The 14356-nt window shown below is 39.9% G+C and overlaps 1 protein-coding gene across 1 annotated transcript in view; it reads left to right on the top strand.

Moving 5' to 3' along the window:
- The window catches only part of LOC145416224 (sucrase-isomaltase, intestinal-like), a 93810-nt gene that overhangs the window by 39530 nt on the left and 39924 nt on the right, over nt 1–14356 (top strand). Inside the window, exon 12 of the mRNA XM_080285234.1 lies at nt 9354–9490. Coding sequence (XP_080141360.1) covers nt 9354–9490 — 137 coding nt within the window. The remainder of the gene's footprint in view (nt 1–9353; nt 9491–14356) is intronic.

Genomic DNA, 14356 nt, shown 5'->3' with positions numbered 1-14356 from the left:
CGCTGCTGGTGGTTTCTTCCTCCTCTGGCTGCACATAATCTTTATCCACAACCTCGTCGTCCAGTGGGGAATCACTGTCGCCTGTAAAGGCATCCAAGGCGGCTTGAATTTCGCCCTCTGAGAGACCTCTCTTAGCCATGTCTGAGCAGGACCGTTGCTACCAGGTGAGTGGACGAGTGGCAGGTTAGCGCAGGTAGCGTGGGGTCGCCGAGTGTCCGCGCCTGGTGGCAGATAGGGGAAGGTCATGCGAGGATACATACCACAAATCAAGCACGAAATTTGAAAATTGTCAAAATTATGCACTTTGCAATTGCACGACATACCGGTACGTCGCCGGGACTGGCAAATGCAAATCGTTGCAACGCACCCATACATCGACGGGACGGGGCGGGTTAAGACTGATGTTATAGGTAGAGGGAAACAGAGACTGAATAAGATAGTTCCAGAGCTGACCTGTTGCACACATGAATAACTAAGAACAACAGTAAACTCTTGCATTAGAGTTGGACAGAAGAGGAATGAGAGAGTGCTGCCAGACGGATGTTATGCGACAGACGTGATGGAGAAAGAAGGATTAAGATCTATTCACACATACCGGTGACATGTCAGTCCCGCGTCCGTTCAGTCCATCAGTGTCAGTGAAAAATATATATATATATATATATATATATATATATATATATATATATATATATTATATATATATATATATATATATATATATATATATATTATATATATATATATATATATATATATATATATATATATATATATATATATATATATATATATATATATATATATATATATATATATATATATATATATATATATATATATATATATATATATATATATATATATATATATATATATATATAATCGCTATTTTGATTTTGGCTGACGGTTTCACACATGTCCGGCGCAGTAACGTATTATGACCCTCAATGTCGGTTATGTATCCGTGCTGTGAAGGTGAATATCATCGGCAACGAAATTTTTTTAGTTTTTCACGGACGTTGGATGAGTTTTGTATTGTGGCTTGCCTAAAGTTTGTGTGGGTTTGTGAACAACAATGAATGATGAAAAGCTAACTGAGTTGGTTCGAAATCATTCTGTTCTGTATGTTTTAATACTGAACAATGTGTTACAACAATTTTCAGATATTCTACAATATTGAAAAAACTTAGTTCCATCATCAATTAATTCCTTGTACAGGGTAGCAAGCTCTCCTTCTGTTTTCTTCCAGGCTTCATGTACCCACTTTCTTTTCTCTACTTGATGCTATTCTTCTTCCTCTTCATCCAAAATTATGGCAATCATTGCCATTTCAATGTTCGTAATCTTTGCCATCTTGAAGATCACTGACTTAATAATGTACGGATATGTGTGAATAGGCATCACTGATGCGTCACGGATTTCACCGACACTGAACTGACACGGCACTGATACACCATTGATGTGTGAATACACCTTTAAACGTTGGGCAGAAACAACTGTAACGACGAAAAAATTTGGATACACCACCAGTGTAATACTCAGAGATTGGATATTGCCACCAATATGATGCTCAGGATTTTAGAAATTATGGAAAATGGGGTAGCATGGTCTTATTAGAGAATTTATGGGAAATGTGGTAGAGTGATCTTATTAGAAAGGGTGGGAGCAGTTAGATATTAGCACACCTTGCAGGCCGCTCAACCTCGTCTGTACCACTCTTTGGAGGACAGCGAAATTCAATCTCAATGTGACCCAACCTAAGATCTACTTAGTATCAAGAATTGAGATACAGATTACTCTTCAAACTGGGAATGATACCAAACACAATATAATGAGGATCTATATCAACAGAAATATGAATCTTCTCAAACTGAATATTCAAAGAATACTGTTACACTTTTCAGAAATATGAATCTTCACGAATTAAAGTAATATTCAGTAATGAGGATTTACAGTATAACTCCAGAAATATGTATCTTTACACACTAGATTAATATTCCAAGAATACTGATACGCATGGATATAGTCCCGTGGTCTCTGACGGACTTGTCGGGAAGAAACCTAGATTATCACCAAAGAATATTCTCTTAAACTAAATACACAACTGAAGAATCTTATATAAGCTAGAAACAGTAATTAATAGGATCAGTAATCACATGGACCGTAATCAAATGGACAAATGGACCAACCGATATTCACTTTGATTCCATGAACTAAAGGGGGGGGAAATTTAGTGTGCCAGCGGCTAGGCCGCAGCTAGAACGCCTGAATCCTTGGGATGCGAACCACGGCCCTCCACAACTCTCGTCTGCGAAAGATGGAGAGAGGAACAGTGATGTCGTTATTCAGCACAACAAGGATCAAGGGAAAATATCACCAATTCAACTCACGAACGTATATGATGACTCAGTGCACAAGGAAGAAAGGGGGGGGTGAGAGTTTGGGCACTAGCCTCTAACGATGAGGAGAGGAGCAGCGATCTGGCGGTTTCGCTGGTTGGTTGGTGGTTGGTTGAATATTTTCCCTACAGCTCTGGTGGGGAACGGGCAAACAAGAGAACCCGTCAGGGAAAAAGGCAGGGAAAAAAAGCCCTCTAATAAGGGCATAGCTGGGCCGGCAAAATGGCTGACGAGGAGGCGAACAAGGCAAGGGAAAGGCGCGGTACTTAGGGCAAACTGGCACATGATGGTCGAGGAGGGCAGGGCAGGACGGCGAAGCACGGTGGACTGCGTGGCGACAATGGAGGGGGCGCCGACAATGTGCTGAGATGTAAGGCCGCCCCGACACTGCCCTCAGCCCCCAGCCCCTGGTGGAATGGGCGATGTAAACTCGCCCAACTCTCCAGCAGCAGCAGATGGAAGCATGGAGGGGAGGCCCGGTTCCGGGTGTCACGAGGGCACAACCCCGGTCCTGGTGGTGGCAGAGGGAGGGTCGTCTGCCGAGTAGTAAAGGGCAGAGAAGCCTCAACCTCCTGGTGGACCGACCAGGGCACTCCCTCAGATGGAAGGGCAGGCCCGACCCTTGACTGGTAGGGCTGCTGTGGAGAGCTGGTCCGGCCGGGAACAGCGGTGGAGGTGTTGCCTCGGCGAGAGGTGGGCTGCGAGTGCGGTTTCGCTGTGTGTTTGTTTATTTGTTTAAAGATTCCCTGCACCTGTAGTGCAGGCCGGACCATACATTAGCCCGGTCAGTGGGGTATGGGCTGGTTATATAACAGTAAGTGGGGAGGACAGGACCTGGGGATTGCCCAGCACACACGTCCTGTCTCCTGGCTGGCTTTGTGGTGTGTGTGCGCGCGCTGTCCCCCTGCCTTTTTATAAGCATCACATACAGTATTCAGGAATTGGCTAAAGCTTTAAATGATTACTTTATACTATTATCGATTCTCTAGGATCTTCAAACAATACACAAGATACGTTTGAACTCAACATACGTAGAAAAATGACTTACGATGTTGAAATTTTTGTAATAAGCTTGCAGGAACTTTAATCATAGTGAAGCCAAATTAATTAAGAATTCGGACAGTTTTATTACCCTTTGTTGGTTACATGCCTACTTGACTGCAAACAGGATTCAGTGACATAAATTTCACACTTCACAAATTGAAGCCAAATTAATTAAGAATTCGGACAGTTTTATTACCCTTTGTTGGTTACATGCCTACTTGACTGCAAACAGGATTCAGTGACATAAATTTCACACTTCACAAATGACAGTCTTCAATATTCTTACTTCAGAAACATTCTCAATTCATCACTGCATAGTACAAAAAGGGAAATCTATTAACTTTGGCAGGTAAATCTCTAGATTACAATATGAAAGGAAGATATTCGCGATTTTTGACCTCTGGTAAATTTCCCGGTTACACGTCTTTGTTGGCAAGCAGCTGGTTCATTATTCACATTAATGCTTGACTTAGTACTGTCAATATCAGAATCATGTTCACATTATGAATATAAGCTAAGACTAGACTTAAATGTAGAACTTAACGGTTAAATTATGAGCTATACTTATAATATTTAAACTTAAATTACACTTACAATACTAGCTTATACTAACTTACACTAATACTTAAAACTTTCAGGTCCTTCCTCCGGAAAAAATAAAAAAATAAATAACATCGGAAGTCAACAATCAAATCATTCATCTACATTTCCTAGGGACATGTGTGCGTACCGGACAGACCTACCAATTACTCTGTGAATACGACTCCAATAAGTGGCAGCTGTCGGTCCACAAGAAAAATCGCGTACCGCAGGGGGTCGCTTCTCTGTCACGATAAACACTCGAAATTCAGTGGATAGATGTGCTCCAGCCAACTTCCTGCCTGGGCGGCAATATGGTCGTCTCACCTGGACAGACTCGTACTCTCACTGCCAGGATCATCACTGGGGTACTTCCCATACATACAACCTATTAACTAATCGCATTTACTCTCCCATCCATTCGTTCTTACGCTTCCAGCTCTCCACCTAGTAATTGACGAGCGCCTGTCAGGTCCTGAAGTCAGTGTTTCACCTGAGACCGTGCTGACTAAGTTGAAAGGCACGTGCACATTGTCCCTCGAATTAAAGCAATCTAATATTCCCACTGAACTGAGCTGCGCCCATAACCCAAACTCCTATGAACTCACAGTCAATAGTCAGACAGTCCAACCCGCACACATTTCCCTATCAATCTCTTAACGTAATACTGCCATAACCAGCTTAACACTCAGCACTTCTCAATAAGTCTCCGAGGAGAGCATCTCTCACAGGACAGCAACTATTCATCCACCAGATCAGGCATAAAGGCCCCCTCCAGGGGGGCCACTCTTCTCCTCCGCAACAGGGCCTCACCCGTCCCCTGGCTCCCAGCATCCTCTTCCCCGTGAACACATTGTCTACCACGTACACACCTCCGTCCATCAACACTTCCACTACCCGATGGCGTGATGTGTGTGGATTGTTTTGTTTTGAAGGGGAAGAACCTAACGGACTGGCTATTATGATCCACTGAGCTACACTCGTTCTTCTTGACAACTGACCCCTAAGTTCCATCAACAACTCATCTTCCACCTTACTACTTCCACCAAAGTCACAAAATACATAAGTTGTCTCCATCTCAGTATTCATTCTACCCACGGTGAAGTATAACTTTGCTGGTCCTCCAGGAGCTTTAAAGATCACCAATTCTAGAAATATCGCGAGATTAAGTGGGCCTCCAGTGTACTGTTATTGAGGGATTCTATCTCACAATATCTTATCCCACAACAGTATCTTATCCCACAATAATATCTTATCCAACAAGAAAATCTAATCCCATCGCTGCCACAAGTGTAACAATGAAAAATTTTGGATCACCACCAGTGTAATACTCAGAGATTGGATATTGCCACCAATATGATGCTCAGGATTTTAGAAATTATGGAAAATGGGGTAGCATGGTCTTATTAGAGAATTTATGGGAAATATGGTAGTGTGATCTTATTAGAAAGGGCGCGAGCAGTTAAATATTAGCACACCTTGCAGGCCGCTCAACCTCGTCTGTACCACTCTTTGGAGGACAGCGAAATTCAATCTCAATGTGACCCAACCTAAGATCTACTTAGTATCAAGAACTGAGATACAGATTACTCTTCAAACTGGGAATGATACCAAACACAATATAATGAGGATCTATATCAACAGAAATATGAATCTTCTCAAACTGAATATTCAAAGAATACTGTTACACTTTTCAGAAATATGAATCTTCACGAATTAAAGTAATATTCAGTAATGAGGATTTACAGTATAACTCCAGAGATATGTATCTTTACACACTAGATTAATATTCCAAGAATACTGATACGCATGGATATAGTCCCGTGGTCTCTGACGGACTTGTTGGGAAGAAACCTAGATTATCACCAAAGAATATTCTCTAAGACTAAATACACAACTGAAGAATCTTATATAAGCTAGAAACAGTAATCAATAGGATCAGTAATCACATGGACCGTAATCAAATGGACAAATGGACCAACCGATATTCACTTTGATTCCATTAACTAAAGGAGGGGGGGAATTTAGTGTGCCAGCGGCTAGGCCGCGGCTAGAACGCCTAAATCCTTGGGATGCGAACCACGGCCCTCCACAACTCTCGTCTGCGAACGATGGAGAGAGGAACAGTGATGTCGTTATTCAGCACAACAAGGATCAAGGGAAAATATCACCAATTCAACTCACAAACCTATATGATGACTCAATGCACAAGGAAGAAAGGGGGGGGGGGGAGAGCTCGGGCACTAGCCTCCAACGATGAGGAGAGGAGCAGCGATCTGGCGGTTTCTTTTTTTTTCTTTTTTTTTTTGCCTATCGACCATTGGGGCTGAAGCCCCTGGACATTAAGGCATATATATATATATATATATATATACATACGTACACACATCCATATATAGGAACATACACAATTTCATGCACACGTACATATATATATATATATATATATATATATATATATATCATAATTTTTATTTTATAATTTTTTTTTTTATTTTTTTATTTTTTACCTTACATTATAACCAAAAATGCCTAATCTAAAGAACCTAAAACTAATCACCTAACTGACAAATCGCTAACCTATACTAAATCCTAAAGAGACAAATAGCTAAACCTACACTAATGGTAAAAAGACCTCGACCAACAGAACACCATCGACTGAAGATACGTAATGCCTTTCAGTAGTACATACCTGCACTCATCACCTGGTGAATGTCAGTCGAGGCACAACCTAATATAGGGGACATCAATATATGAAAGAGAACCAGACGAGTCAGGAACATACGTCAGCTATCGGCCCTAATTAGTAACTTCAGGAACATGGTATAATGTATTTACATAATATGTACAAAAAGTGAAGAACCTCGCGCAACAGACCACCATCGACTGCAAATGCCCAATACCTTTCTATATTGCACACTTACACTCATCAGCTGGTGACTGTCAGTCGAGGAACGGAGTTTAATGTAGGGGACATCAATATTAGAAACAGATCAGTGGGTGGGGGAACTATTTCAAATACGTCAACTGTCAACCCTAATTAACAGTACAAAATATACATATTTACGGTTGATAAAAACCATAACCATACAGTAAAAAAGTCACATCACTCTGATCAGTCCGGTCTCTCTCAGGAAAGCCATCAATTTATCAGTCATAACAATGTCCCCATCACCCAGGATGGTGGAAAGGGTGAAGGGGACGTCTGTTGCGCCGCAGTAATTTATAAGTGAAGCACGTTCACGAATAAATCGCCGACAGCACAGGATGATATGACTGATATATAACACCGCATCACAGATGTCACAGTGCGGTGGGAATTGTCTTTCCATATAAGGTTTCATGTGCGTTAATATGGTGGCATTAAGCCGTAATCGCGCCAACACTTTTTCCTCAAGACGACTGGGACGGTTGGCAGTGTCCCAGTCGCCTAGGTACGGCTTACAAGTTGGGATATTTAGTCTGGTCCACTGACTTTGCCACAGAAGATTTATTGATTTCTTTCCGAGAGACTCGACCGTAGATCACGAGGAACGTCCCAAGTCTCCCCGAGCTCTACAGCCGACTTTGCAAGTAAGTCAGCCTGCTCATTGCCATAGATAGCCTACGACAATGACCAGGCACTGGCGGTTTCGCTGTCCCCCTGCCTTTTTATAAGCATCACAGACAGTATTCGGGAATTGGCTAAAACTTTAAATGATTACTTTATACTATTATCGATTCTTTAGGATCTTCAAACAATACACAAGATACGTTTGAACTCAACATACGTAGAAAAATGACTTACGATGTTGAAATTTTTGTAATAAGCTTGCAGGAACTTTAATCATAGTGAAGCCAAATTAATTAAGAATTCGGACAGTTTTATTACCCTTTGTTGGTTACATGCCTACTTGACTGCAAACAGGATTCAGTGACATAAATTTCGCACTTCACAAATGACAATCTTCAATATTCTTACTTCAGACATTCTCAATTCATCACTGCATAGTACAAAAAGGGAAATCTATTAACTTTGGCAGGTAAATCTCTAGATTACAATATGAAAGGAAGATATTCGCGATTTTTGACCTCTGCTAAATTTCCCGGTTACACGTCTTTGTTGGCAAGCAGCTGGTTCATTATTCACATTAATGCTTGACTTAGTACTGTCAATATCAGAATCATGTTCACATTATGAATATAAGCTAAGACTAGACTTAATTGTAGAACTTAACGGTTAAATTATGAGCTATACTTATAATATTTAAACTTAAATTACACTTACAATACTAGCTTATACTAACTTACACTAACACTTAAAACTATGGCACTACACACTGGCCCATAAGTGTGCCATCAAGAGTTAAAATCTTGTTGCTTTGCCAGCCTGTTCTCGTGGGTATTGCAAGCTAGTCTCGTTAATCCCCAACATCCGATACTAATGACACTAATAAAGGCCAAGTCAAATCAGTATCGTTACTTTTAATCCAGGACACTAACGGCTTTGATCATCAGTCTCAGGAAGCTTCAACAACTGATGACGCGGATATGTGTTTAAACAAAGGCATCAGTGTCGGCTGCTGCAGATTCTTGCGTTTAACAGCTAGCCTACATCTCTCGAGGTGGACGGTAAACTTCCATTTTTGATGGACATTTGTGGATCACCTATGAATATTAAACATGATCAGCCTGCATCCTGCATTACAAAGTGCATCCAGTAATGATATAGCGATGTCAGAATATCCAGTTCAGTGCTTAACCACTCACTCCCACAGGGCCATGTAATCCAGTTATCCTCTGGTACTGCCTTACTCCATCATCCCAGGGTCAGGTCATTACATTGTGCTGAGATGGATAAGATAAAGGGATGAGATAGACAGAGATATGAGAAGGAGGGGGGAAGTTGGAGAAATGGCAGCCTGATGGCGGAAGATAGGATGATATGGGGGCGATTCATTTGTGGCCATCGCTTCCTGAATTAAGACTTTTGACTACAAAACAGAATTTCTTTTAAAATCAGAATTTTCGGCTCAGAATATCCACTATCCCCCACAGAGCTGTGCAAGCCTGACTCTTCATCATTCCTTGGCTGTCTCCCACTCCATTTTCCACGGTCAGGTTGCTACACAAAACACAGGATCAGAGACTGTCATTCCAAAATTACCGGTTAAAATACTGTCACCTTTATTCCCGGCAGAGGCCAGGGAACTCACACTGAGTGGTTGTCATCCTCACTTGCTGTTCCATTTCACTTTCCCCTGTTCAAGTAGTTAAACTTTATACTGACATTGGAGCCTTTGATACCAGAATTACAGGTCAGAAGACTGAGCTTATTTTCTTCCACAGTGCCTTGCAAGCCACACTGCCAGGTCTTCGTCCCCTGGTGCTGTCGCGGTCCACCTTCCCGGGGTCAGGGCGCTACACTATACACTGGCTAGGGGACAATTTTGCCACCTGGGAGCAGATGCGACGCTCTGTTATAGGTAACCATGAGAAATGATCATCGTCTTGTCTTCTCAGTGTCAGTTAGCATATTTCTAAGATGTAGAAGATTTTGCAACCCCATGTTAAATGTGAATCCAGTGACCGTGTCATAAAAAGACTTTGTTCGTTACTTGTAGAGAAGTTATATATATTAGACTGGTGGACGAGCGGTTGTTATACTTGAGTAGCTTTGTAAGTAAATAATCTTCTTTCCCATTTGTCATTCAATGACAAGGAGAGGTAAAGAATAGTATGGGACTATTTTCATTTCTCTTGGATATATTAACAAGTCTCTCACACAGAGCGAAGTATAAAGTAGAGTCCCGCTAGCTATCTCCCTATCTCTCTCTCTCTCTCTCTCTCTCTCTCTCTCTCTTCCAAGTTGCTAAGCCTTTCTTGCCACTCCCTGCCGCTTCTATGGCCTCTCTCCCTCTGAGCTCTCTTCCCTAAATTCTGGTGAAACAGGAGTCGTATCACGTGTGTTCCCTGTGGTTGGAAAGTTCTAGAAGCCTGTGTGTGAGTATGTGTGTATGTGTGTTCACCTGGTGATCGATGACCAACTAACTGCATCATCTCCTGACTGGCTACTTCTTAGTCTGTCGTCAGCTTTTCCTCAGTGTAACTTGCAAGATCATTTCCCATTCCCAGGCTCGCATAGAGCTGTCTATCTATCTATTTATCTATCTATCTATTATGATTTGTAATTATAATATAGAATCATAACATATGCTCAGCCGCGCAGATGAAGGTCCTCCGACAGCAATTATTATTGACATAAGCTAATCTATTAGTACATAATATTGATTATAATATTGTATACATATAATATTTATAGTAAATAGTGATTATTTAGTAATATTACATTTTAAACAAGTTGTATACATATTTGAATAAATGCATTAAAAGTAAATTATTTAACTGTAATACAGTATGTACTTGGGTTATTGTAGTGAAATGCATACATGCAAGAAAAAAAAAAATAGTTTAAAATTAAGATTATGTTAAGAGTTATTAATATTTCATTTAAAGATAATGGTACTGGTATGCCATACATGGGTCATTCTTCTTTGTATATATATATATATATATATATATATATATATATATATATATATATATATATATATATATATATATATATAATTAATACTATATACAAAATATGTACACTTCATTCAGGGGGGTTAACTTGGATGTTAACTCTCCCCCCACTAAATAATGACTCCAAATTAGCAAGTCTTGCACGCATTCTGTGCATTGCGAACAGCAGTACTGCAAATACAATGCAGAAGATTATAAAGACAGTAGGTGCTGGGCTATACACATAATATGAGTTGAACATACTCAAACTCAAATCTTCCCAGGGCTTCATTGTTTCATTGATCAGCTGCATAGTTTCAAACGTAGGTGAAGTCAACTTAATACTTGTGCTCATGTTTAAGTCCATATCAGGCAGTGGGTGGAAATGTTTGTGTGTATGATTGAGAATGGCGTAGTGATTGATGGTGGATAAAGTGGACATGGCTGGTGTAAAGACCGCACAGTAGTCTGGTGCTATGTATAATCCTGATGCAGATGTATGAGATGGTGGTATATCTGGACAGGCTATGTAAACTGATGTGTTATGAGGGAAATAAAAAAACTGTGAGTGTCCAATGCGTTGATGGTGTACAAGTCTATCTGGAGCAAAAGTGAAGTTGCAATGATGATGAATATTGTCATTTCTGATGATAGCCATTTCACAAGGGACTGTATCAGTAGGCTGAAACGTGAAAATGTACGCAGGACAAAGATGAACAGCATGTAAGGATGTGCGGCACTTTCGTTCAATCGTTGATTTACTTGCGAAAGTGACAGTGTCCCGTCTCTTGGAGACCATGATGAGTTCGGTGTCTGTGTTGATGTTGATGATGACCAAAGTGTTGTTATTTTTATAGGGGAAGGGGTGTATTTGGTATACTGTGAACAGGTCTTCAGTTATGAATGGTACATGAACTACTACTGATGTTGGTGTTAGTGTTGCATCTAAATATGGATAATATTGCATGAATTCTCTACTGCGGAACAACGGCTTCAATTTATGTTTATGTATGCCTTGACTAACTATCTGACGTAGCTCATGAACTGGGAGTAAGTCAATTGTGATCTTTCCATCACCAGCATTCGAAATTCCTTGCATAAGTGCCCTGAAACGATCTCTAGTGTTCTCTAATTGGAGTAGAATCGTGTCAATATGTTCTGTGATGATGGAGAAGTGTTGGAAAAGTGTAATGTTTCCTTCCATATCATTTATTTTATCTACACTCTCGAGAGCTATGTTTTCTGCTTTTTTCAGATTTTTCACAATTGTCTTCATTGCTGAGTTCTGTCCTGTGATGAATTTATCTTGGTATATTAATACTTGAGCTATCTTATTAAATTTGTTGTTTATTTCTTTAAGGTCATCCTCTGTAGCCAATCCAAAGATGTTCCCAAGAACTGCGCCACCCAGGTCGAACAAACCGCGCTTTTGGCGAGTACGTGTGATGTTGTTCCTGTCGCTCAGTACCTCTGTTCCATAAGATGGGAGATCTTGGATCATGATGAGCATAGTTGACTTTGCCTGTTCTAGTTTCCATTTCACTAACTTTACCATTTCATTCACTTCCTTGGTGTTATGTGCTTGTGAAACATAATTTCCTATCATGAAGTCCAGAGTTTGCATCGGCGTCGCAAGTCTGTCTAGATAAGTAGGTAATTCATACAAGTAATCTAGACTTATTTCAGTACTCATGACGTCCTTAACGATTGTAGTCGTGGCCGTTGGAGCTATGAGGCATCCTTGTCGTACTATGTGTTGGGGGTCTAAGTGCGCATATCCTTTTGCTACGTAGAGGAGAATCCATAGCATAAGTCCCTTCATCGTAACCTACCGAAAAAAAAAAAAAAAATCTATTAATTTCCTAATATGGTCATGCTGTGGTCGATGATAGTGATGATGTGCATTACGGTTGATTGTTATTTCATTTATAGAAGGAGTTTAAATCGATATTTAATTCTCGTAAATGATGTACTGTAGATTTAATTGGAACAGTTGCACCTATGTTTGATTGTTTGGTATATGACCTTAATTTCTTTTTGTAATCATTGTTGTTTTCTTGCTTGGTTTCTTGAGGTACGTTCGCCTGTTCGGTTGTATCCGATGCTGAATAATTATGGGATAATTCCCTTGAAACTCGTTTTAAATGGTCAATATGAACTTGTTTCTCCTCGCCACTTGAAAGTGACTTAATTAAAATTTTGTTTGCTTTTATGTTAATTACTCTGTATGGGCCCTCAAATTTTGGGGATAATTTATTGTCTCTCGTATGAATGATACCGTAAACAATGTCTCCTAAGCTGATAGGTGAATCTCTTGCCTTCTTGTTAAATGCTTCCGTCATTACTTCCTTGGACATCGTTAATTGTTTTTTGACTCTTTTATGAATGTCCTGGAATTCACGTAAACGGAGTTTAGAGTAATCATCGTAATTGTATATAGGCATGCTGTCACCTTCTAGGAGCTCATATGGTAATTTTTTATCTGTGCCATATATAATGAAATGTGGTGTGTCACCTTTGGATTTATTTATAGATCTATTAATTGAGGCTTCTACTCTGGGAATCCAATCATCCCAGCTTGCATAATTTTCACTGAGAATGTGTCGTAGCACATCTAATACTTTTTTATTTTGTCTCTCTACCAACCCATTCGATGCTGGGTGATAGGCTAAAACGTTAACCGTTTTGATGTATTGTTTACATATTTCTTGTAAGATCTCAGAATTAAATTCTCCTCCATTATCACTTATTAGTACCTTTGGGGTAGTAAAGCGACATATTACATTATCTGTTATTGCCTTTGCTACTGTCTCTGCTGTCTTATCTTTAATTGGAGCTAAAATGACATAACGGGAAAAATGATCCGTTGGTACGAATAAGTATAGGTTATTATTGTATGATAATGGCATCTTGAGTAAATCAACAGCGACAACGTCCCATGGTTGATGTGGTACAGGGTAATTACCCATCGGTGCAGGTGTGATTGCGTATCCTTTGTGTTTCGCACATGATTCGCATCTGTCTATATGATTATTTATATCTTTTCGTAATGAAGACCAGTAATATAACAGCTGGGCTTGGTTGAATGTCTTATCCTTTCCAGGATGTCCTGCATGTGGGCTGTCGTGTATCAATCGTAATACTTGGGATATCATGTCATTAGGTACTAACAACTGGTTAGTATTTCTTTGGCGTTTTGGTTGTTTAGAGTTAATTTTGTATAATGTATTATTGACCATTGTGAATTGTTCAAGTGGGACATGCAGTTTGGGTAATTGTATTTCATCTCCATTTTCTAACTTGTATATAACTTTAGACCATATTGGGTCAAGTCTTTATGCCTTTGCGATATCCTCGTGGTTTGGGATATTTCTTTTGAGATCTAACGCCGTGACCTGAATTGTGTTCGAGTTCCTAGAGAATGCATCAGCTACTATGTTCATTTTACCTTGTATATAACGAATTTGTACATTGTAGTTTTCAACTGTACATTTCCATCTTGCTCTCCTCCCAGAAAGGAGTTTTTCTTTAAACATACCCACCAGTTGTTTATGGTCGGTGAATAAGTGGATTTCGTAACCATATACCAAATCTCGAAACTTTTGTAATGCAAAAACCACTGCAAGTGCCTCTAAGTCTGTAGTGCAATAATTTTTCTCTGCATCTCTTGTTTGTCTGCTGGCAAATGCAATTGGTTGATTTTTTCCTCTTTTATCTTCCTGCATCAGTACAGCCCCTAATCCTTAAACTGATGCGTCTGTACAAATAAGAAATGATTTTGTGTA

The sequence above is a fragment of the Coenobita brevimanus genome, chromosome 105, assembly GCF_032717465.1.
Source record: "Coenobita brevimanus isolate Jiangsu-jjx chromosome 105, ASM3271746v2, whole genome shotgun sequence".
NCBI lineage: Eukaryota > Metazoa > Arthropoda > Malacostraca > Decapoda > Coenobitidae > Coenobita > Coenobita brevimanus.
This window is presented reverse-complemented; position numbering and strand designations above follow the sequence as displayed.